The sequence below is a fragment of the Tauraco erythrolophus genome, chromosome 2 (assembly GCF_009769465.1).
Source record: "Tauraco erythrolophus isolate bTauEry1 chromosome 2, bTauEry1.pri, whole genome shotgun sequence".
In the NCBI taxonomy this organism is placed as follows: Eukaryota; Metazoa; Chordata; class Aves; order Musophagiformes; family Musophagidae; genus Tauraco; species Tauraco erythrolophus.
Window position 1 is genome coordinate 1,854,332 of NC_141466.1, and position 23,991 is coordinate 1,878,322.

Below are 23,991 nucleotides of genomic sequence, written 5' to 3' on the forward strand. Positions count from 1 at the left end.
GGAGCCAGGCTGAGAGAGTTGGGGCTGTTCAGCCTGGAGAAGAGAAGGCTCCGGGGTGATCTTATTGCAGCCTTCCAGTACCTAAAGGGGGCTACAGGAAAGCTGGAGAGGGACTTTTTCCAAGAGAATGTAGTGATAGGACAAGGGGCAATTGCTTTAAACTGAAAGAGGGCAGATTTAGATTGGATCTAAGGAAGAAATTTTTCACTGTGATGGTGGTGAGGCACTGGCACAGGTTGCCCAGAGAAGCTGTGGCTGCCCCATCCCTGGAAGTGTTCAAGGCCAGGTTGGATGAGGCTTTGGGCAACGTGGTGTAGTGGAGGGTGTCCCTGCCCATGGCAGGGGGGTTGGAACTGGATGATCTTTGAGGCCCCTTCCAACCCAAACCATTCTGTGATTCTATGATTTAGCATGCACACAGTTAAAATACAAGTGGAAGAGGAGGTGAGAATTTCCACTGACCTCCCAACAACACTTCAAACAGCATTTTCCATCAGCAGCATTTATAAAAGAGTTAGCACTCCACCCCAGCATTTCTCAGCCACTTCTGGTACCTGGTCAGTGCTTGAATTCAGAGCTCAATCTTCTGCCAACCTGGAGCTACAGCCTGCAGCCAGATAAGCCCTGACTCAGTCTGAACCTAGAGCCAGTTGGCTTCCAGTCCAACTACTCTTAGCTGTTGAACCTTCACAGTTTATTCACTGGAGAAGTCTCACCCAAGCAAGGAGCTGGGAGGTTTAGGCTACTGATTAAGTTAGGTATATGTTTTAGTGTCCTGCTGAACTGGAAGCTCAGGTCAGCTTTATTAACCCACCCTTCTCCTTTCCAAATAATTGGTTAAAGGGTAACACTGACACAGAAATATTAGTATTAAGAGTTTCTGTTTCCTACTGTAAGGATCACAGACCCCAGGGGCAAGGAGTAAGTAGAGCTTGCCAGCAAAGTTTGTAAACAGGAGCGGAAAGCTGGAAATATTGTCACTGGCTGAAGTACAGAAGATGTGTCTGCATCACTCACACTCATGGCAAGGCCACATGTTCTTTGTCAAGCTCTGAACACACAAATAATGCATACTAATTTATCACTTGGGCTTCTCACGCTCTGATTCAGAGTTATTTTGAAGGAAACGCTGCTGAGTTTGTTGAGAAACAGTGTCCTAGCTCAAAGTACATCCCACTGTCTCCGTAACTAAGTACCAGATGTCTTTTGCACACAAAGTTCTTTGCACAGTCAAGACAAGCGGAACCAACTAGAAGAGAAAACTCTTCTCTCAGTTTCCGTGAGAGTGTAAGAGGTGAGATTAAAAACCCACAGCTACTTTCAGAGCAACATTTTGAGCGCTCTAGCCTACAAGTGTTGCAAATGCTTCTCTGGGGGAAATTCAGCTTTAAAGAAAAATTATTCTAATATTAACTAGGAAATGTGGAAACGATTAAAAGTTTTGCATATTAGCAGCAGTTACTAGTTGTTTTGAATGTCGTGTGCAGGAAAAGCTGTGATGAGGCATTTCCCCTATTTCTTCTTTATTTACTGAAGTCAAAAGTTTCTCATAAAAGGCAAAAGCCAAACTCTTTTCAATGACCTTGTGGGCACACACATTTCCTGAGGAATTTGTGACCACTGAGGCTGCGTGCAAGTGGCCAGAAATCTCCAGGAAATGCCGTCTCAAGTAATCTATTATGTGTAGTGTCGAAGCTTTACAAAAATTACCATTGCTTCCAGTAGCATAATACTGGAGACAGGCAGAAATTTTTTTGTTTGTTTCTACTGTGTATCACCAAAGTTTTTTGTACCAGAGTCCCAGATTGCAAAGATCATTCAATAGCACATAGAGACAGGCAAGTACTACTACCCCTCTACTCTGCTCTGTGAGACCCCACCTGGAATACTGTGTTCAGCTCTGGAGCCCCCAGCACAAGAAGGACATGGAGCTGCTGGAGCGGGTCCAGAGGAGGCCACGGAGATGATCCGAGGGCTGGAGCAGCTCTGCTCTGGAGACAGGCTGAGAGAGTTGGGGCTGTTCAGCCTGGAGAAGAGAAGGCTCCGGGGGGATCTTATTGCAGCCTTCCAGTACCTAAAGGGGGCTACAGGAAAGCTGGAGAGGGGCTTTTTACAAGGGCATGTAGTGATAGGACACGGGGCAATGGCTTTAAACTGAAAGAGGGGAGATTTAGATTGGATATAAGGAAGAAATTTTTCACTGTGAGGGTGGTGAGGCACTGGCACAGGTTGCCCAGAGAAGTTGTAGATGCCCCATCCCTGGTAGTGTTGAAGGCCAGGTTGGATGAGGCTTTGGGCAACCTGGTGAAGTGGAGGGTGTCCCTGCCCATGGCAGGGGGGTTGGAACTGGATGATCTTTGAGGTCCCTTCCAACCCAAACCATTCGGTGAGTCTATGAAGTAATACTACAGGGACATTCACACCCCGAAGTCTAGGATATGGGGTTCACACAGCTCTTCCAGACAGCTAGCAGACAGCTAAGCCAAATACATCCTGCTCTCCCCAGTTCTGCTACTCTGTTTCATAACCCCTGCTGTTCCTCTTCTGGAGCATCTCCTGTCAAACATGCAGTGCCACCTGCTAAGATCAGCATGCAGGACTCTTTCATTGAAGCAGTTACTCAGACCCTGTAGACATCTATTACCATAGAGACCTGGGAGTAGGAGTCATTACAATGCATAGCATGCTCCAGAGGTAAACACGGGGCTGGGGAGGGGAAGGGATTGGAAATGTGAACCAAACCGAGTAATAACTTGGAAGAAGATAGAAGTGTTCAGAAATTACACTGAAGTAAATTCTGCAGCTGAGATAACAGCTGAATTTCTAATGATAACAAAAGAACTGTGCTTAAAAATCTGTATAAACACAGCATGGACATTCTCTTCAACACAATTTATGACACAGGTGAGTTAACAGGAACTAAACTTTATTTAGTAGCTGCTGGCTGTGTCCTCCGACTACGACCATGACCACGGGAGCTGGCCCTGTAATTTATCAGTGCTACAATTATGTTTGAACAGCATTTCACACAGTTCTGTGATCAGCAAACATGAGATCTTGAGGATTCCTCCCCTTCTGATAGGGATAAAGAAGGATCTCCCTCTTCCCCCTGTAAGGACAGGACCTGGAAAAGGATTTGGAAGGAGAAAAGGAAAGCAAAGGAGTACTACTGCTGATACTCCACCGCCCTGAATACTCCCACTATTTTGTGCATGCAGAACGGCAGACAGAGCCCAGCGACCAGTTGCTTCTCTCAGCTGGAGGCAGTGGAAGATCACCTCCCACTTTAGCTGTGGGAACAGTCAGAAAGCGATGCAAAGCATCTGTGACTGCTCAGAGGCAGAGTGGTAAAGAACCGAAGATGGGAGTGTGAAGAAGGGCAAAGAAACTAATTTGATGAAACTATCAAGGCACAAGATTAAAGGAAAGGAAAAATCCACTGAGAATGGAGAATGAAATGAAAAAATGCTGAGGAGTTAACGAGAGTTCATGGCCCGAGTGGAAACAGATGCTGTGGAAGAGGGAATAAGTGCACCTGAGGGACTCCTCAAATGACTACAGGAATTAACCAGTTTCCACGATACTCACATACAAACGCTTCCGAGCAAGACAGCTCAACTCCAAATGTCAGCTAAAAGATGATCTGTCAGTCTCAACATTTTCCCTTAAAAATGGACTTTCCTGCACTGAATCATAGTCAGTTTGGTTAGATGGAAAGGCCTTGAGTACCATAAAATAAGGCAAGGGAAACCTTTGCATGCCCTCCTGATGTATCGAGCGAGGTTCCTATCTGAGCTCTCACTTTGGAAACCATTCTGTGTGAAGATTTGTAAATTCCATGGCTTTACTCACCACTCCTCTTCACCATTTTCTGACAGTTGCTTTCTCAGTCTTACGCTTCAAGGTAACTGACCTGTGACAGAAAGTCTAATTAACTGGCTGGCTGCTTTTTCAGTAATCATGACATCACAGCTTTAAAAATGCATCTTTCCATGCTGTGGATGTTTTGCAACTGGAACCCCTTGAAAAGATCTCTTTCTAACAGATTTTTTAAAAAAGACTCACTCACAGAGCCACCTATGGAAGCAGTGCTTTATCACACACACTGCCAAGGGTTTCCAGTTTTCCACCTTCAGCTGAGTTTTCCCCTCACATCTCCATCTCCTTGTATCGATTTGAGGTGCTGAAAAAAAATACTATCTCAGGTGCACCATTCCTTTCTCTAGTATTTTGGCCAACAAAGCTGACAGTAAGTTTTTTATTAACAATCTGAAATTGTGTGTTCTTGGAATTTGCAGTGAAAAGCACTAATGACAAAAATTACTAATGAATTACAAGCATGGGCAATAGAGAGTGACATACCAGTGTCCTCCAAGTGACAGTTTACTCTCAAGATGGAGTTTAAAGAGGACTGTGGAAGAATTATTCCTCAAAGGCAAAGACACACGCAAAAGAGAGTGGAGTGGGTCTTTTTTGTCATTGTTTTTAAATACGTAAGTGCATGATCCAGGGCAACTTTTTAAAATCATATGTGATACGACTGTTTCATTTAGCTCTGATTGTTTAAGTGATACTTTCAGTATTTCATCTCAAGAAAGCACTTTTCTCTAGAGAAAAAGATCACAGTGAGTGAAAGGCGACACAGATTTAGCTAGATTCTTGGTCTGCCATTCCCATGGGAGAGCTTCCAGAAAGGCATCCCTTTTCTGCTTAAAATTGAGAATGGTTAGTTCACATTCTCTTGCACCCTCTAAAACCTCCAAACTTTGAGCTGTGTGCTCTCTCACTTTCTTGATCCTCATCACGTCATTTCTAGTTTCTGGGTCATTTATTTTACACTACCCAGCACTCTTCATCTCACCCTACATACTGTATCAAAAGTTAAGATCAGGGGAAAAAAAATGGAAAGCCCTATGCAAACTTCAATCCCACTTTTCCTACCAGGTGCTTTCGAAATGCTATCTAAGAAGGCACCATAAACATACCTAAAGTTAATCTCTTTTTCAAATTGCTACTAGTTATGAAATAAATAAAACAGAACTGTGTGACAGGAAAACAGTACCAGTTTGTTTCCATTAAGTTCAACGGGGGCAGGGACTGTTACATTCCACTTGGCAGGACACGGCCATGACTGACGTCCTCAACGTCACCGTGAGACAGTTACAACAGTATTGGGTATTTTGAATTTCAAAGTTTTCTCTACATATAGAATCACAGAATGGTTTGGGTTGGAAGGGACTTCAAAGATCATCCAGTTGCAACCCCCCTGCCATGGGCAGGGACACCCTCCACTACACCAGGTTGCCCAAAGCCTCATCCAACCTGGCCTTGAACACTGCCAGGGATGGGGCAGCCACAGCTTCTCTGGGCAAACTGTGCCAGTGCCTATGTAAAGTATAATTCTGCCATATTAACAGATTAAAATTTAAATGTGTGATTTACCTGTGTGTAAATAGAACTACAATTTCTGCTAAAATTACAGCAAGTTTTCTCTCAGCTGAACACATTTGCATTCCTGTGCCTACCTCCTTCACCCACTCCTTACGGCTGAACTCTGGAAAAAAACATCGCTCCATCCTGCACAGTCTCAACAGTGAGCTGCGATGGGAATCCTGCAATATCGTAGGAAAAAAAAAAAAAAACTGAAAAAGGCGCACTTTTCCACGAAGGAACGCTGCTTGTTAACTACCGGCCGACCCAAAACGCGCGTTGTGCCTTTTTCCCGGAACGCTGTGTCCGCAGGAGGCGGGAGCCGGAACGCTCCGCGGCTCCTGAGGGAAGCTCCCTGCGGGCGGAACGCCGCTGCCCGACCCTGTCGGCGGGAAACGCCTGACCGCCGGCCGGCCGCTCCCCTCAGGAAGCGGGAAGGAGCGCGGCCGCTGCCGGCGGGCGGAGAAAGCCATCTCGGCGCCTCACGGCGTTTCGCTCCTCGCCGGCCCTCCTCGCCTCGGGCAGCGGGGGTCGCGGCGGCGGTGCGAGGGGCGAGCCGCCGGTGGCCCTGCCGCGCTGCCGGGGGGAGGATCGGCGGCGCGCTTCGCCTCAGCCGCCGCGGACCGCGCCGGGCCGGGGCCCACGGCGCCCCAGCGGGCGCGGCCGGTCGCGGTCACGCTCCTCCCCTCGCCCGGGGGCAGGGCGGGTGGCGGCGCCCCGCCGGCGGTTGTACCTGTCCCGTCCCGGAGGAGGAGCCGCAGGGACAAAGTTAACTCTGGAAAGTTGATAGAGGGCGGTGGGTGGGAAGAGAAAGGCGGGGAGGAAAGGGAAGGGTCGCTCCTGCCCCGCTGGCCGTCGCCGGAGGCTCCTCGCTCCGCCGGGGACGGGGAGAAGCGGCGGCCGCGAACTCTTGGCTCGCTTCACCGCTGGACGCCGCCTCACAGGCAGCTCGGAGGCCTGCCGAGGTGACCGGCTCCCGGGAGGGGGACACGGCCGTCCTCCTCGCCCGCCTGCCTGGGCGTTCTCGCCGCCCGGACCGGGGACCCCGCTCTCGGACGAGCTCCCGCGGGGGCACGGGGCCGCCGGCGGCCCACGGAGGCTCCTTCGCCACCCGCGCTGGGGCTCGCATCCCCCCTCCGCCGGCACTCCCCGCTCTTTCCTCCCTGCGACCGGCGGCTCCCATGGCTCTGAGCAAAGGGCTGCGCTTGCTCTGGAAGCAGGAGCCGGGGCCGAGTGCCCTGCTGGAGGCGCGCAGCCGCCAGGACTGCCTGTTGCTGGAAGCTGGCACCGTGGCGGCGCTCAGTAAGTGCCCGGCGGCCGGGCCGGGCGGCTGCCCGCGCGGTGTGTGGCGGGGAGGCTGCGGGGCGGCGCGGCGGGTCTGTGGGCACTGCCTGGAGCCTCTGCGGCGGCAGCGACCGGTGTCCGGGAGGTGGGTTTGGGGCGCTTATCCCCTGGTGCGTGGAGAAAAGCAGGGGGGAGCGCGGAGCCGGGCCCGCTGGGACACCGGCCCCAGGGAGCCCTCGCTTTAAGCACCGGCCTCCAGCGTGGCCCGCCAAGCCTGCCGCCGGCGTGGGGCGGTGCCCGGTGCCCTGCCGTGCATGGAAGGTTGGCCACCATCAGTTCGTCCCTGGGCGGGCCCAGGCCTGGTCCGTGTCTGACCAGCTCCTGCTCTGCTCTGGGTGCCTTTAGCCTCCTCACCAGCAGCTGGGGTGGCAGAAGCAGGAGCGGGCGCCTGCCTGCCTGGCGGCTGTGGGGTCTGGGCACGGGGCACTTGTACCCGCGGGCTCGTATGAGCCGTACTGACTCGTGCGTTCCTGTTGGGGGCCCACAGGAAAGCTGGAGAGGGGCATGTAGTGACAGGACAAGGGGCAATGGCTTTAAACTGAAAGAGGGCAGATTTAGATTGGATATAAGGAAGAAATTTTTCACTGTGAGGGTGGTGAGGCACTGGCACAGGTTGCCCAGAGAAGCTGTGGCTGCCCCATCCCTGGAAGTGTTCAAGGCCAGGTTGGATGAGGCTTTGGGCAACCTGGTGTAGTGGAGGGTGTCCCTGCCCATGGCAGGGGGGTTGGAACTGGATGATCTTTGAAGTCCCTTCCAACCCGAACCATTCTGTGATTCTATGGTTCTATGACTGCAGGGGAGGGTCCAGCTAAGGCTCGAAGAACTTCCTATTCGGCTGCATTGGGTGCCAACCGCCAGTGTAGACATCCAGCTCACAGCAGAGCTTTATTTTGGACGAATGACTTGAGATTTGTGTCCCGTAAAGAAAACCTGGCTCTGCTGCTGTTCGCACCCTTGTGGATTGCACTGTATAGAGTTACTCCCAAGTCTGGCTCTTGCTGGATGAGCTGGAGTCCCACCTGGGGCAGTGGAAGTTGTAAACGTGCTCAGGGTTGTCTTGTCTTGTGTTTTGATGCTTGCCACCCGTGAGTCAATGCAGTGCTAGACACAGAAAAACGAGGTAATTGAGAACAAAAGATGCAAAAGGTAATGCAGGTGATTGCGTCGTGCTTGTGTCATGTTCTTAAATTGTTCAGTGTGTAATACTTACCTGTTCCTGCAGTCGTGCCACCGTTAATGGTGTTGGAGTCCGCATTCAAGCAGCTCAAAGGAAAAGGGGAAGACTTAAACTGTGAACTTTCTGCAGTAGGAAATGTTTGTGTGTTGTGGTTTATACACAGTCACACTGTCAGATCAGGATACAGCCCACAGAGCTGGATCTTCCGTGATACATGCTGGCAAGACACCCAGACTAAAATGCTTAATCTTCAGGTATTGGGGATTTTGTGAATTAAGAAAGCCCAAAAGGTCTTCAGGCAGCAGCTGATTTTCATGTGAATAGTTCTGATAGTGGAAAAGTTTTCACCTGTCGTCATAAAGATATATTATTGCCACTCTTTTTTTTCTTTTTTAATTTATTGGAATTTTTTGTTGTGTGATACTTTAGGGGTTCAGTTTCTGGTTAAATTCATTGGTAATAGTGGACATTAATGTGTTTTCTAGGGTTTTTTTTTTTTTTCAATGAACTGATAAAGTGAAAAGTTTGGATTCTACTAACCAGCATTTTACTCGCTTTCCCTGATTCAAAAACCTGTTGACTTTTAAGCTGTCCACTGATGTCAGTGGATTTTGGTCTGTATTTCATTGTTCTGGCACAAATCTAAAGCCAATGTGCCTGAATAAATTTGAGAGACCGTTATTCATCTAGCTGATCCCAAGCCATCTGTATGACTAGGAACTGGAAAGATTATTTGCAATCTTACTAATTAAGAGAATCATTGAATTACAATAGCTTTTTCTCCCCCAGTATTGCTGTCCCCCATTTGAAGTGCTATAGCTAAAAGTGATTAGGAAATTTATATAATCTCTTTTAAAATATGTGTTATAAGAATTTTGGAGTAGTGCTCTGTATAGTGGCTAGTGTAAAGGCCTGTTTGCCCTTTTGAAAAGTTTGCCTTTTGAAATTTCAGTGTCACCTCTTGATAATAACTGTAATCATGCATGCATTGGCATCCAGCCCACTCCATGTTAATAATTTTGTCATTTTCTTTCGTTTGGTTTCTCTTTTCCTGGCTGGGCTGATTACTAGATGGGAAGAAAAGCTAGTTTATCCAGTTGAGCCTGTTTAGTTCCTGTCTTCTGTTTACACAGCAAAGGACCAGAAAAGGAGGGAAAACCAGCAGTAGGTATTGTGATGGTAAATTTACAATAATTGTGAAGAGGATGCTCTAACAGAAACAACATTAATTCTGCTTTGTTTGATGGGCCTTTAGGTCGTTACTAACCACAGAACACTTCAGTGGAAGGTTAACGTGTTATGTGTGGTTTCAGACATACTAGCCCTAGGATTGTGTTAATTTTGGCTTTTCTCTCTGATTTTCCATTTCTAAAATAAAGTTTTTTAAAAATTGCGTGCCTGTAGTGAGGAGGTGTTAGGCAACTGTGCCTCATGCAAACTTCCACACTAAATAAAAGCAGATGTGCATACCTGGAGTATTTAAGTTGTACAATAGTTTGTGCAGTTTTGCAGTAGAACTGTAGAAAGGAATAATCATGGATGGACAATGGAAGTCTGAGCACATTTTAGTCATTGTTTATTATTCTTTTTCCATAATTACCAAATGTCTCTTTGCCCTTGAACAGGCATGGCATCTGTGTTTTTCTGAAAGTTCAGTTGCTTCTATAATGCTTTTGTACTAGAAGACAGTTAAATGTTGGATTTAACCTAGTTCAGGTGGCGGAAGGCAGTGAGAATCATCCTAGAAGTGGCTTTACAAAAAGATAGAAATCTGAAAATTTTGTACAAATGCATTGTCTTTACAGGCCATAAACCTCTGGCACACTCATGATTAAAATAAACCCTTTCAAATATGTAAACCAAAAATTTCATACTGTCTTTTGAATGGATGACTTTATACTTTTTCCTCTCTCAGTATGTTATAGAGATGCTGATGCCAATTTTAGTTGTCATTTGGTTATATTTCAGAATTCCGTTATTGCATATAGAGATTCAATACTTTTAACTTGAAAAATATTTCCACGTTTTATATCAATAGTGGGAAAGTATTATGGAGATCTCCAATTATCTGAGATGTCAGCAATTTATAAAATGAGCACACTCAGACTGTAATGGAAACCTAAGAAACTTTTTGAAAAATCAAGGAATCAAAAATCACGCAGGCAACCTAGCTACATAACCCCAACCCCCGTAAATTAATTTATATAGCAATGTAATATAAACAAAGCAATTTTCTATTTTATCATAAATTAAATAGTATTTTTGAATCATAGAATCATAGAATGGTTAGGGCTGGAAGGGACCTTCAAAGGTCATCTAGTCCAACCCCCCTGCAAGGAACAGGGATATCTCCAACTAGATCAGGTTGCTCAGGGCCTCAAGATGGGTGTTTTTCTTCTTCTCATGATGTCACTGTAGGGTGGAGGGTAAAACTCGCTGTTTTGAATTTAACAGCTCATGTTGCAAGAGGATTTTTTTTTTTGCCACTGGCAACCCTGAAGCTTCAGTCATCTCCAGAAGGATGGGTGCCAGCCTGAAACAACCTTCCAGGAATTCTCTGAACTAGAACATCAATAATTAGATTCTATGGAAAAAACTTAGTCATGAAGGATGAAGAACTTCATGGGTTTGGAAGTTTTTGATTGTGCAAGAGGGAGTACAGACACAGGTGCTGTTCCTGCTTTTTACACGTTTTAGTTTTAACGCTTTATAGACGAAGTGAGCTGCACGAGGCAGCTCTGACCTGCTGTCTAAGGAGTCGCTGAGCTAAACTAACACTGTAGTGATGAAAATATGGTTGTTTAACTTTATTACAGCGGGTAATCTCAGCGAAATGATGTCAACAGCAGTGCTCTGCTGTGGAAATTTAGCATAAAAATATGTTTTTGCAAGGGCAGAGCCAAAGGGTGCGCAGATTTTTTTTTTTTCTTGTAAGCACTCTGATTCTGCAATTGCTTTTAGTAAAGGACGTTACACCACCTGTTCCAGTGGATCCTAAATGACCGTGGTCTTTTGAAAATACTGAAATTCAAAGCTGGTACAGTGCATGTTTTTGCAAATATGGCTGAAGTTTTTCCTCCAGGCTTTCCCTAGTGGATCTGGGAAGTAAGCCTTTCCTAGAGACAAACTCTATGAGTTAAGGGATGCGTACGCTCTGCGCAGCAGCTCCGTGCCTCCTCCGCGGCTTCAGTTGCAGGTACGCATGGTGCTGTGATGTGGCTGGGTGAAATCAGGGTATGGCCTTGCAGAGGGAGGGGATGCAGAACCTGGAAGTGGCAATTAGCTACCTACGTGTCATTTTTTTGTACAGAATGCAGTTTCTGTGCTGTGCATACATTTACTGTTTACAGTTAGCTTTAGTTTTGTATTTGGGTGGATAAATAGTGGGGTATGGAAATCTAACACCAATACTTGTGTAAACGTATTGTGGATGTATTTCCAAGCACTGTACACTATCAAAAACAAGGAGCCCTACAGCAGGAAAGTTGGGGAGGGACTTTTTACAAGGGCATGTAGTGACAGGACAAGGGGCCATGGATTTAAACCGAAAGAGGGGAGATTTAGATTGGATATAAGGAAGAAATTTTCCACTCTGAGAATGGTGAGGCACTGGAACAGGTTGTCCAGAGAAGTTGTGGCTGCCCCATCCCTGGAAGTGTTCAAGGCCAGGCTGGGTGAGGCTTTGGGCAACCTGGTGTAGTGGAGGGTGTCCCTGCCCATGGCAGGGGGGTTGCAACTGGATGGTCCTTGAGGTCCCTGCTAACCCAAACCATTCTATGATTCTATGACTTGTTTTTATTTGTATGCCAGGATATTTATATAGCTAATCTCCCATTATATCTATATTCCTAAAACTTCCTGTTTAAATTTAAAAAAAAAAAATCAAATAATCTAATTACAAATTCTTAGAAGTTTTCTGTAGTTTAGTGGTGTTCAAGCTTTTTCCATTTGTGGATCCCTACAAAACTGTAGCAGAAGCCTTGCTTTCCTTGGTTACACTGGCAATGGGCACTTGCAAACTATGGTTTCTCTGGCTATATGGAATTCCCTGCTGTAGTTTATAGGAACAAGTGTGTGTTACAGTCATAGAATCATAGAATCACAGAATGGTTTGGGTTGGACGGGACCTCAAAGATCATCCGGTTCCAACCCCCCTGCCATGGAACCTGCAGCTCCTTTGCTGCTGTTGAAATGGAAACTGAGAACACAGAAGAGGGAAGGTGTATAAATGGTATAAATTGGTATAAATGTAGAGTGTAGATTCCAAGGCTCGTTATCTACGGTGGGAAACTGTTAATGGTTGTGAGGTGTAAGTTCTGCTTGGTGGTATGTACCTGTAGTGGCTACAAGTTTCTATGTTAATATATGTAATATATGACAGGAACCATGTGAAGATGATGGTCAAACTCCAGAGAAATTACTTAGGGACTTCTCTTATCTTTATGTTCTTGACTGCCTGCACACCACAGTGCTGGCCAGTAGAAACCTAGTGGTTTTACGAGTCCGTTCTTCTTTGGTTGTGAAGGGAAATATTCATATATACACATGCAGCTATGAAAATGTAATCCCTTCCTAGAAACAGAATGTTTTCAATCTAACACAGGAAGCCAGTGAACTGATCTTTCCAAAATCCCACTTTCTTGATTTGTTTGGTGTTTTCAACCAGAAATACCACTTTCTAGAAAATTGTTAAATATATTGCTTAACATTTTGAATTTCTCTTAACTGTAACTCTGACCACAGACCTCTTCCCAACTCTCTAGTGCTTGACCTATAGGGTATCTCAGAATGCAGTATGACTTGCATAATGCCTGTGTAGCTCAGATTGAATGTGACCAGGAAGATTTTAATGATGAAAGATAATGAAAATAAATGAGAACACAACAAAGTGCTTTAGGCCTCTCTGAGGATGACAGAAAGCAGAGTTTGGAGGCAAGTTACTTATCTAAACTCATATAGCACCAGATCTTGGACATATGTCTAGGTAAGACACTGACAGTAGTGTACATACATTTTTTTCATACATGATTTTGGTTATTTTGTGTATGAAATTTCTCTTTGATTATGGATTTGCTCTTTCTGGGCAAAATTCACACCTCTTTCCCTAAAATGCTAAATGACACAAATAAAGGAAGCAGGCTACTGGGACTCCATCCCATCAAACCTATGTTTCTAAAAGGACTTAGAAATGCTTCAGAATATACATGTTGAGTTTTAGTTGAGTTTATTGTAGCTTAGTTTCACTGAATTATTGTGTGCCTCTTGTTTTGCGAGGTTTAAAATCTTGAGCTAACCTGCCAGCCTTACATATAATTTACATCAGGAGCTTTTACATAATTGATACTAAGAAAAGTGCTTGAGGAATGCAGTGTGCTGGTCTGTAAAGCTGTACTGAACACAACACAGTTGTAATTATTGCAGAGGGGCAGGTATTCAATGATATGCTTAGTGGAAGGAAAGATTCCTGAAAGCATTAATGGAACGCTTTAGTGGAGTTGGGCACTTACTGTGTGTACTCTTTAGTACTTAGAGCTATTATTAAGTAGTAAACAAATGCACTATGCATTTGCAGACTCAACTCGTTCTCTAAGTGGAAAACTTTTCTGTGAGTTTCATCAGCTTCTGTAGCAGTATTGTACATGAACTATATATACATGTATGTATCTCCAGCTGTCTGGGTTGAAAAAGGAAGGATTTTATGTGTGAGCAGAGCACGGTTAAACATCCAGTCCTTGTGCTAGGTTTTCAAGCAGACCACTCTCCCTGCCTCTGCGTTTCAGAGTTTTTAAGAAAGCTGTTATTGAATAAAACCCCTGACTTTGGAACATTTACCAGAGAAGCTCTGGAGTCCCCAGCACAAGAAGGACATGGAGCTGCTGAAGCGGGGCCAGAGGAGGCCACGAAGATGATCCGAGGGCTGGAGCACCTCTGCTATAGAGACAGGCTGAGAGAGTTGGGGCTGCTCAGCCTGGAGAAGAGAAGGCTCCGGGGGGATCTTATTGCAGCCTTCCAGTGCCTAAAGGGGCTACAGGAAAGCTGGAGAGGGGCTTTTTACAAGGGCGTGTAGTGACAGGACACGGGGCAATGGCTTTAAACTGAAAGAGGGGAGATTTAGATTGGATATAATCATAGAATCATAGAATGGTTAGGGTTGGAAGGGACCTCAAAGATCATCTAGTTCCAACCCCCTATATAAGGAAGAAATTTTTCACTCAGAGGGTGGTGAGGCACTGGCACAGGTTGCCCAGAGAAGTTGTGGCTGCCCCATCCCTGGAAGTGTTGAAGGCCAGGTTGGATGAGGCTTTGGGCAACCTGGTGTAGTGGAGGGTGTCCCTGCCCATGGCAGGGGAGTTGGAACTGAATGATCTTTGAGGTCCCTTCCAACCCAAACCATTCCGTGACTCTATAGTTCTATAAATCATTTCTGTGTTACCGATGAGAAAAGTGCTATGTCTTTGGACACGTCTAGCTGTCAAACGTTGTTGCTAAAACAGTATTTCTAGTGTTGTTGAAACTTGTCAGATATGTTTATATTTTCCCTGTTTGTCAATGATCCTTTAGAGTTTTGTAGTAGTTTTTTCTTTTGACTCTCTTCTTCATCCATCAAAGGCAGTAGCACATCAGTTTTGTCTCTTTCTAGTCGCTCTCTTTCTGATTCTGTCTCTTGCGACCTAGCACTGTTTGGGAATGCTTCAGGAGATGTTTCAGACCAGGTTTGGATGACAGATTATTTGAGATTTCAATAAGACATCTTTAAGATTTAGAAAGATTTCTTTTTAGTAATAAGATATGAACTTGGCTCAAGCCCTATGCAACAATGTCCTTTTAAAGTCACGCTTATAGAATGAATCATAGAATGGTTTGGGTTGGAAGGGACCTCAAAGATCATCTAGTTCCAACCCCTCTGCCATGGGCAGGGAAACCCTTCTTTTGATACAGCCCAGGACACGGTTGGCTTTCTGGGCTGCCAGCGCACGGTGCCGGCTCATGTTGAGCTTCTCACCCACCAGCACTCCCAAGTCCTTTTCCTCAGGGCTGCTCTCAATCCATTCTCCGCCCAGCCTGTCCTTGTGCTTGGGATTGCCCCGACCCACGTGCAGGACCTTGGGTGCAGGGATGATGATGATGCTACTGTGCAGGGACATGTTCTGTCCAATGACCTGCCCAGAGTGATGGGATGTTTCTGTACCGATGCTGGCAACATGCTGCTGTTTGTCTGTGTGTTTGGAAAAGTCCCGTGCCAGGAGCTGATGTGTGTGTGATGTTGGGAAACTTCAGTGGCTTCTGTACGTGCCAGGGTCAGGCGCTTCGTGCTGTTAGCAGCACCAGCTGTGTGTTGCTTATTTCTGTGCTGAAATAAATTCCATTCTTTTGGATCATGCTCTTACCAGACGCTTTAACAGCCAGCTTTCCAACCCGTAATTCTGTTTGGAAGAGCATCACTGTGCTTTCAAGGTGTCTTTGAGATGCTTTCAGGTTGTACCTCGCCTGCAGGTGTGCGAGCTCCTGCATCAGTCAGAGATCTGAATCTCTTACTGTTTCTCTCCTTCTCTATTTCTTCCTCGTGGTGGAATATTTGGAGCAAGAATTTTGTTCTTGGTTTTCCCTTTTTATATTAAAGGGAATGAGGATGAGCTTTTAAGGCAGAGAACCGATTTAAGAAAAAAGTCAGTATGTTGTTGCTGCTCTTTTCTACTTAGTGAAGATGTCATGGAAAGTGAAACACCACTTTTTTAACCACTTTTTTTTGGTATACATAAGGAAGGCTTGACAGAGAGTCTTTTTGAAAAAATGAAACATTGTTAGAGTCTATCTAAACTATTTTTGCTGAAGTTTTTTTTTTTTTTTGAAGTGCCAGTGAGCTGAGCTTGCAGAGTCTCAGCTCTTAAAAGGTGCTGTTACTGAATATTTAAATTATTAGTGTCCAGAGGCTTATGTTACCCGATAAAAATCCCTTTATCCTCTTTCTGTTGCCTGTGTTTTATTTCACTGGTGTGTGTGGTGTCAACATTTTACTAGTTTCTCCTGATTCACTCAGTGTTTCTAAGAAAGCAGAATAGATAAGTCGTGAAAGTCTGATAGCAAAAAATAAAATTAAGAAAAAATTAACAAGTCTTCCTTATTTGTCATGGGTACAAAAGTTGAGACAAATGTATTTGGGGGTTGCCTCTGCTAAGGAATTCTACAAGTAGAATTGTCCTTCCTTTCACTTCAAAATGACCGTGATATACAGGATATTTGTTTTCTGTGCTTCTCACTGAGCTACTTGCCTTTTGAGGTTTATAAAGAGAAGTCTGTTTCTTTCTTTTCTGTTATATCATCCATTGCAGGCAGTTGAGTTTGTCCTTTATATGGCTGGAGGTTTCAGATATTTTTAACTGCTGAAGTTTATTAGGAGCAGAAGATTGTAAAGTAGTAGCTAACCTGTAAATGTTTCTGTTTATCTGTGGTTTGAGAAGTAAATGGACATTTGAAGATCACAGTCTGTTTTCCTCATTCATGAGGCCAACCTTACTTCTCGTTGGGAAATGTATAGAAAACGCAGAGTTACTCATTCCGGAAGTACTTTGGTTTTACTCTAGGTAGCCATTGACGAGTTTGGTATGTCTTCTGGCTTCATATCTAACTGTTCAGTTTGTTCCCCTTGAAGTCAGATGTTGCAGAAATACACAAATCTATCATCAGCACCTGACCTTTTATTTCTTTATTTTTAATCAGCTAATTCTTACTTCTCTGAAATACAAGTTTAATTCCTCTTGAAATCAACATCCGATGTTGTGTCTACATCAAATTATCTTACATAAAATAACTCCCAATTCTGTCTGAAATTAGACTGTGAGAATCTGGAAGCAGAAACCATCTCTTTTTGCACATCAAGATAAGGTGTATTCTAGCTTAGGCCAGACAAATTATTATTTTTATTCTTATTTTGGAGCGGTGTCAAGTTTACATATTCCTCTACTTGTTCTGAAACTGTTGTGGCATCTGTGCCATAGAACAAGAACATTGCTAATGATCACATTGTTTGGGAAGGTACTGAGTGCCCTTTTTTCTTCTCGGGTGGTGTGTGGAGAAACTGTGCCTTTCTGTTCCATGACTTTTTAATCACACTGTTCTTGCAACATTTTAACCCTACGTTTTGTTTACTGTGCCAAATCAACTGGGAAGCATCGGTGTAGGCAATAGCAACCTGAAAATTTGGTAAAGACTGGAAAACTAAGATTTGCTGCCTTTCATTTTGTTTCTCAGCTCCAGAAGAAAAGGATGCAATTAAAGGACAATATGAAAAACTCATGGATGCTTATGGCTGCTTAGGAGAGCTTCAGCTGAAACGTGGTGAGTGACGATCCGTGTGACCGAGGTTATAAAATGCCCAGATGATGCTAAAAGGCTGCAAGTGGCTGCAGTTGTCTGGTTCCTTAACTTGGGAAAGCTAATTGCACATTATGTGCAGTCTGGAAGATATCTCTGTCTTTTTCTATACTGTGCCAAAAGCATGTCACTAAATGATAGTCTAAGAATTTTGGATTTTTTCTCACTCTTATTTTGTCTAACATTCTTCACCGCCTGAAGACAATTGCTTTTTTTTTTATCCCTACCACAAGCCTTGCTCAAGGCAAGCTATGTTTTCTTACTTTTTTTTTTTGATTAATTATGGTCATCTGAGACTGCAGATTCCTAGTCCTTGCTATAATGCCCAGTTGCCTTTAATTAGGTTATTCACATGGATAGAGATTTGCAGAAGCAGGCCTTGAACTTCAGCTAATATGGTAAGGAAAATTATTGTCATTGCTGTAAATTTCTATACAGTTTGGGAATCTTGATTTAGCAAAGGGCTTGTTATTACACTGCCTATAGGAATGTTAATGGAGAAAACATGTTTTAGGAAGAGAACTGCAGTCCTTGATTTGAAGGTAATAGTACCTTACACAGCAAATTCGCTGATGGAAAAAGATGCATTAAAGCAAAAAGCACTATATGCCTTGTTCCCAAGGTGGTCTTACATAGAATCATAGAACGATTTGGGTTGGAAGACATCTTAAAGATCATCCAGTTCCAACCCCCCTGCCATGGGCAGGGACACCCTCCACTACACCAGGTTGCCCAAAGCCTCATCCAACCTGGCCTTGAACACTTCCAGGGATGGCGCATCCACAACTTCTCTGGGCAACCTGTGCCAGTGCCTCACCACCCTAATCATAAAGAATTCCTTCCTTATATCCAATCTAAATCTCCCCTCTTTCAGTTTAAAGCCATTGCCCCTTGTCCTGTCACTACATGCCCTTGTAAAAAGTCCCTCTGCAGCTTTCCTGTAGGCCCCCTTTAGGTACTGAAGGGCTGCTATGAGATGTCCGTGGAGCTTTCTCTTCTCCATGCTGAACAACCCCAACTCTCACAAGAGCAGAGCAGAGGGGCAGAATCCCCTCCCTCGCCCTGCTGCCCACGCTGCTCTGGGTGCACGGTTGGCTCTCTGGGCTGCCAGCGCACGGTGCTGGCTCATGGTGAGCTTCTCATCCACCAGCACTCCCAAGTCCTTTTCCTCAGGGCTGCTCTCAATCCATTCCCCGCCCAGCCTGTACTTGTGCTTGGGATTGCCTCGACCCACGTGCAGGACCTTGCACTTGGCCTTGTTGAACTTCATGAGGTTCTCAGAGGCCCACCTCTCCAGCCTGTCCAGGTCCCTCTGGATGGCATCCCTTCCCTCCAGCGTGTCCACGACACCACACAGCTTGCTGTCATCTGCAAACTTGCTGAGGGTGCACTCGATCCCACTCTCCATGTCGCCCACAAAGATGTTAAACAGCAAGCCTTTCAGGAAACTTTAATTTTGATTTGGAGGAAAGACAAGGCTGTTTTCCATATAACTCAGTGCTTGGTCAAGGACTCTGCCTTGGGCAGAGGTCCTGTGAGCACAGGTGTGTTTGGGCTGATGGATATAAGTGTATCTGTTTATATATTTATGGCTTGAGTAATATGACTTGAGATTGACTTGAGGAGACGACTGGAATCTTTCAGGATTGCCGTGTCGTAATTTAGAACTGTAGGCCCATCCAGTCTTTCAAAATGAACAAGTTTGGGTTTTTCGCTTGTTTTGTTTCTCATAGAGTTGATTAGGTATGTGTGTGGAGATTAGTATCAATTTGTTAACATAATTAAAAACGGAGGGCTTGTGATTAGTTTTTCTTGGCACTCGGACCTGTTTTTCTTCATAGGAGTCTAATGAATCTTGTTGTAATAGTAAAGGAATGTAGCTATTGAATTCCAGCTCTTCTAGCTATGGGTGAGGGTAGTTTCTTGGATGTGATGGGAACGAAATAGATCCGGTTTTAGTCTTCATATTGAAAAGTGATTGATTTCAATTGGGTGTGAAATCTTCTCATCCTTATTTTTCTCTTTTATCCTTTTATTTCTCTGTTACCCACGTCCTTATTTCGTTTTGAACAACATCTACTTAACTTCAGTGCCCTTAAAGTGTGAGGTTTTTCCTCTCTGAGCTTTGTCACTGCATTGCTTTCTTGTACTAGCATTAAATTACAAGTCCTGGTACAGGACTTCCTTTGGAAGGGGTTGTTAAAAATTTTATTGGTAATTGGATTAACAAGTTAACTACTGGAGGCAAACTTCTGATTGCAATTGAGTGAAGAGTCATGCTGTAATGGTGATCAAAGGTAAGCAAGCATATTCTGCTGCTGAGCACGTTTAAAAAAGCAAAAACAATTGCCTGTCTGCTCTCTCGCCATTCGAGAGGTAGTCCAGGTTTTTTTCACAGTCTGTTAGATCTTACCTATAAGCAAATTCCATCCCTTTAGCTGTTGCTTACATAAAAGTTTAACACTAGAAAGGAGTGCAGTGTAACTTTGGGTTTTATATGATGTATTCTAGCAGCTGCAAAAAAGGGGATAATTGGTCAGCTCTTCACTGAGCATCCGTGATCCCATAGACTTTATTCAAGAGTGTCAGTACTTTTTTCTTACTACTGGAAAGCTACAGACCATAGGTAGTAAATAAATGAAAATATTTGTGAAAGTATGTTCTGCTGGGATATTAAAAGAGTATATTTGTAGAGCAGAAGAGGAGACTTTTGTCAAGACATGAAAGATGTCTCTGAGCGCATTAATTAATCTGTAAATATCACTACTTAGGAATCCAAATAAATCACTTTGCCTGCCTGCCAAAGTAGATTGTGCTTTTCACAAGAAAGTAAATGAAATATGTGAAAGTGACTTACAAAGTTAGTTTCCCACCAGCAGTAACATTCACTTCTGTGTGCTTATGTCTGTTAACACGACTCACTAAGTTCTTTGCTGTCTTTTGTGAGATGAATGGCAGCAAAATGAATTGTACAGTGTTTCTGAGCTGTGTCTCTGCCAAGATTTTGCTGCCAGAGAAGGTCTAGCAGAGGCAAGTACATCTTAAGCGAAGCATTAAAAGAGCTGGCTTTGCAGCGTGGAGTTTACACACTGGGATGTCAGGAAGGGTACAGACATAAGGTAGTATTTTGACACCATCACCACACAATTGTTTAGTTTAATACAATTACTGTGTTTGGGGAGGCACTCTGAATTCATTTGACTGTGTATATGCCCTTGCTCTTGCATATGTGTGATGTGTAGTTGAAAGGAAGAAGTTTCAAAAGGAAAAAGGACAACTAAGCACCTGTTTTCTATTCCTTTTGAACATTTCCTAATATGTAACTGTATTTAGAAGAGGGAGAAAGAGTATCTTTGAGAGTCAAACTGTAGTTTGGAAAATCTTGATTCTTTTCAAAATTCAACTATAGATTTCCTCAGAATTTTTCAGCTAGTTGCTTAGAATCAGCTGCTCTGCTGTGTTCCCTTGCTAATTTGGAAGGCAGAGGAGAGGCAAAAATACCTTGCAAATTGTTTTCAGTGGACTGTAAAGGGAAGTGGAGATAAGTGTGGAGTGGAGATGGAACAGGCTAAGGGAACATAGGGCAATGGCATGACTGTTGGAATGGAGAAAGAGCAAAAACTGGAGCAAATTAATTTTTAAAAGGAGAAGACAGCCTGAGTGAAATCTTTACGGTTAAGAAGGACGAAATAAGAATTTAATATTGTCTCCTTTTCACTGCAGCTTGTAATAGCTCTGAAGTCACCCCGTAAACTGCAGGGGAAACAGTTGCCTTGAGTCATGTAGACAGGTTAAATACAGAAACTGCAGCTCATTATTGTAGGGTGTGATGTACCAGAGCTGTGTTTCCTGTTCAACTTGGATTGAGGCACTTGGTTTCACAAGAGCTTTTGAAAAAGTGGATGCAAGTTATTTTTGTCTTGGTTCTATGCCAGATATTCTCCATCTTCTGCCTCTGTTGTGCAACCTGATAAAAGGGCATTCAGCACGTAACTGCTGCGAGCAAAACATTTCTTACGTTTCTTCAGAAGTGTTCTTTGCAGGCGGTTGTGGTGCTTTATAGCTGTAATAGGGCGAAATAATCATCTTGGTCATGATGCACAAACATTTATGTTCATCCGTCTGAGATCAAAATTTGGTGCATAAGCTTCGAGTGGCAATGAGCCAGCAATGTGTGCTCACAGCCCAAAAGGCCAGCCGTATCCTGGGCTGCATCAGAAGAAGCGTGGCCAGCAGGTGATTCTCCCCCTTTACCTCACTCTGTTGACACCTCACCTGGAATACTGTGTTCAGCTCTGGAGTCCCCAGCACAAGAAGGACATGGAGCTGCTGGAGCGGGGCCAGAGGAGGCCACGAAGATGATCTGAGGGCTGGAGCACCTCTGCTATGGAGCCAGGCTGAGAGAGTTGGGGCTGTTCAGCCTGGAGAAGAGAAGGCTCCGGGGGGATCTTATTGCAGCCTCCCAGTACCTAAAGGGGCTACAGGAAAGCTGGAGAGAGGCTTTTTCCGAGGGCGTGTAGTGACAGGACAGGGGGCAATGGCTTTAAACTGAAAGAGGGGAGATTTAGATTGGATCTAAGGAAGAAATTTTTCACTGTGAGGTTGGTGAGGCACTGGCACAGGTTGCCTAGAGAAGCTGAGGCTGCCCCATCCCTGGAAGTGTTCCAGGCCAGGTTGGATGAGGCTTTGGGCAACGTGGTGTAGTGGAGGGTGTCCCTGCCCATGGCAGGGGGATGGAACTGGATGATCTTTGAGGTCCCTTCCAACCCGAACCATTCTGTGATTCTGTACTGTAGGTGGGTCTTGCTTTTTCATAGATGTGTTGCTGTAGAAAGCATGGTCAGTATGGAACACTTCCCTTCTTGCTCTGAATTTATTTCAGAGATTTCTTTAAAACATTCCAGATTGCATCCTAAGGAAATGAGGGATATTTCCAGAGGTGTGATCATCAATTGCAGTTCTTGTGTTCCTAATGACTTTCCTCTTTGTGTAAAGTTTAGAAAGGCCAATATGAAGAGGATTGCACATTAAACTACTTGTAAAAGGTTTTTTTTAAAAAAAACATGTTGTTTTCCAGCCTACAGATCATGTGGTTGTTGGTACAGTGTGACCTGTAAGAGCCAGACCTGGAGCCTTGATTACTTCACAGGGAAAAGTTTCTCCTTTTTTGGGTTGCTTTCTCTTGGCCTTGGTGCTGGCTCCATTTGTCCTGCACTTTGCAGCTGCCAGCTGACTATAACATGCTTTCTGCTACTGTACTGCACGTGAAATAAGGGGAAAATTGCCATAAATTTTCCACCCTGTGTACTTCCATTATTTATTTTTTTCTGAAAAGAACTGTTGTGCTGCTGTTTCAAGAAATAAGACTAGAGTGTGGCCTGTCTCCTACTCCAGTTAGGCAGGACTGGCTGCAGTGGTAGTGCTGGCAGAGCTACTGACTTTAGGGAATGGATTTAGTGTTAATTCTCCCTTTCATCTTGAAGATGCACTGCCAGCATTTTAAAATCCAGCTTCCTGACTTATTTGAGCTTACACTTCAGGAGTGACTGCTCATTTCATGGCTTTACAATTTTTTTTTTCCATGTTACTGTAGAAGTTCTGACCAGAGCAAACATAAATATCTTGAAGACTGTTTAGCTGCTTTCAAAGGTTGTGATGCCATAATGTGCTTCCCAGTGTTGCTGCCAGGTGAATTTGACTGGGCCATCTGATGTGTTTTTGTTGGGATTGATGTTAGTCTAGTACTTCGAGTGCTACTTGCGTAAAAACAGTTTACAGTTCACTGGAAACGTAAAAGGAGCCCTATTTTTAATAGAATTACAGAATTGGAAATGGTAGTGAGCTGCAGTTTTGAAAAGTTAAGGCTGCAGGGATTAATGGAATAGTCTCAACTGTTTTGAGGGGAAATACCTGCTAGCGTTAAGGAATGTCTGGGTGTTTCAGTTGGATCTGTTTCATTAAAGTTGTGATATTTTCACAGTTTGCTCAGCAAAACCAATTTAATAATAAAATAAAAATAATCCTTTCGTTCTTGTGCTGTAGCCTCACAAATCCACCTACCACAGGAAATTCTATGTTGTATTGGTAGCAGGGGGTTTATGTTGGACTGTTTGTTTCGTTTTTCCTTTTTTTTTTTTTTGTGGTGGTGGGCTTAATAAACCAGGAATGCCACTTCTTGCATTCCTTTGTGAGATTTACTGGATAGTAAAAATGAATTGTTTAGGAACGAGAAGAATTTTTCAGTAAATTCTTGTCAGCTAAAAATGTTGTTTTCCTTGCAGTGAATGAACAATTACGAAATAACTTAGCATCTACAGTTTTTAGAAGTGGAGAAAGTTGATTTTAATTTTGCTTTTTATGAGAATTACTTGCCTCAGTAGCAACATCTGTCCTGGTCAAAGCAACTGAAGCAATTAATACCCTTAAATTTAGGTGCATTTAGGTAGAGTTGTGGTTGATACAGCTGTTTTCATGTTAAGTAGTTATTTTCAACAGGAAAGATTATGACTTGTTGACATTTACATGCCAGAAAAGAAACCACATTGACTTTTTGAAGTTTAAATTTACAAGTAAACGGAACGATTTTTTGCTTTAATATATCCATGATAATAATCAGACTTTCAATGACTGGAAAATAAACAGAAGCATTTTTCCTGTGGGTGGTAATG

At 44.1% G+C, this 23,991-nt stretch overlaps 1 protein-coding gene across 1 annotated transcript in view; it reads left to right on the top strand.

Annotated features, from left to right (window-relative positions):
• The first annotated feature begins 6,611 nt into the window (after positions 1-6,611).
• Positions 6,612-23,991, top strand: part of SYNJ2 (synaptojanin 2) — a 78,229-nt gene continuing 60,849 nt past the window's right edge. Inside the window, exons 1-2 of the mRNA XM_086632005.1 lie at positions 6,612-6,732; positions 17,201-17,287. Coding sequence (XP_086488131.1) covers positions 6,612-6,732; positions 17,201-17,287 — 208 coding nt within the window. The remainder of the gene's footprint in view (positions 6,733-17,200; positions 17,288-23,991) is intronic.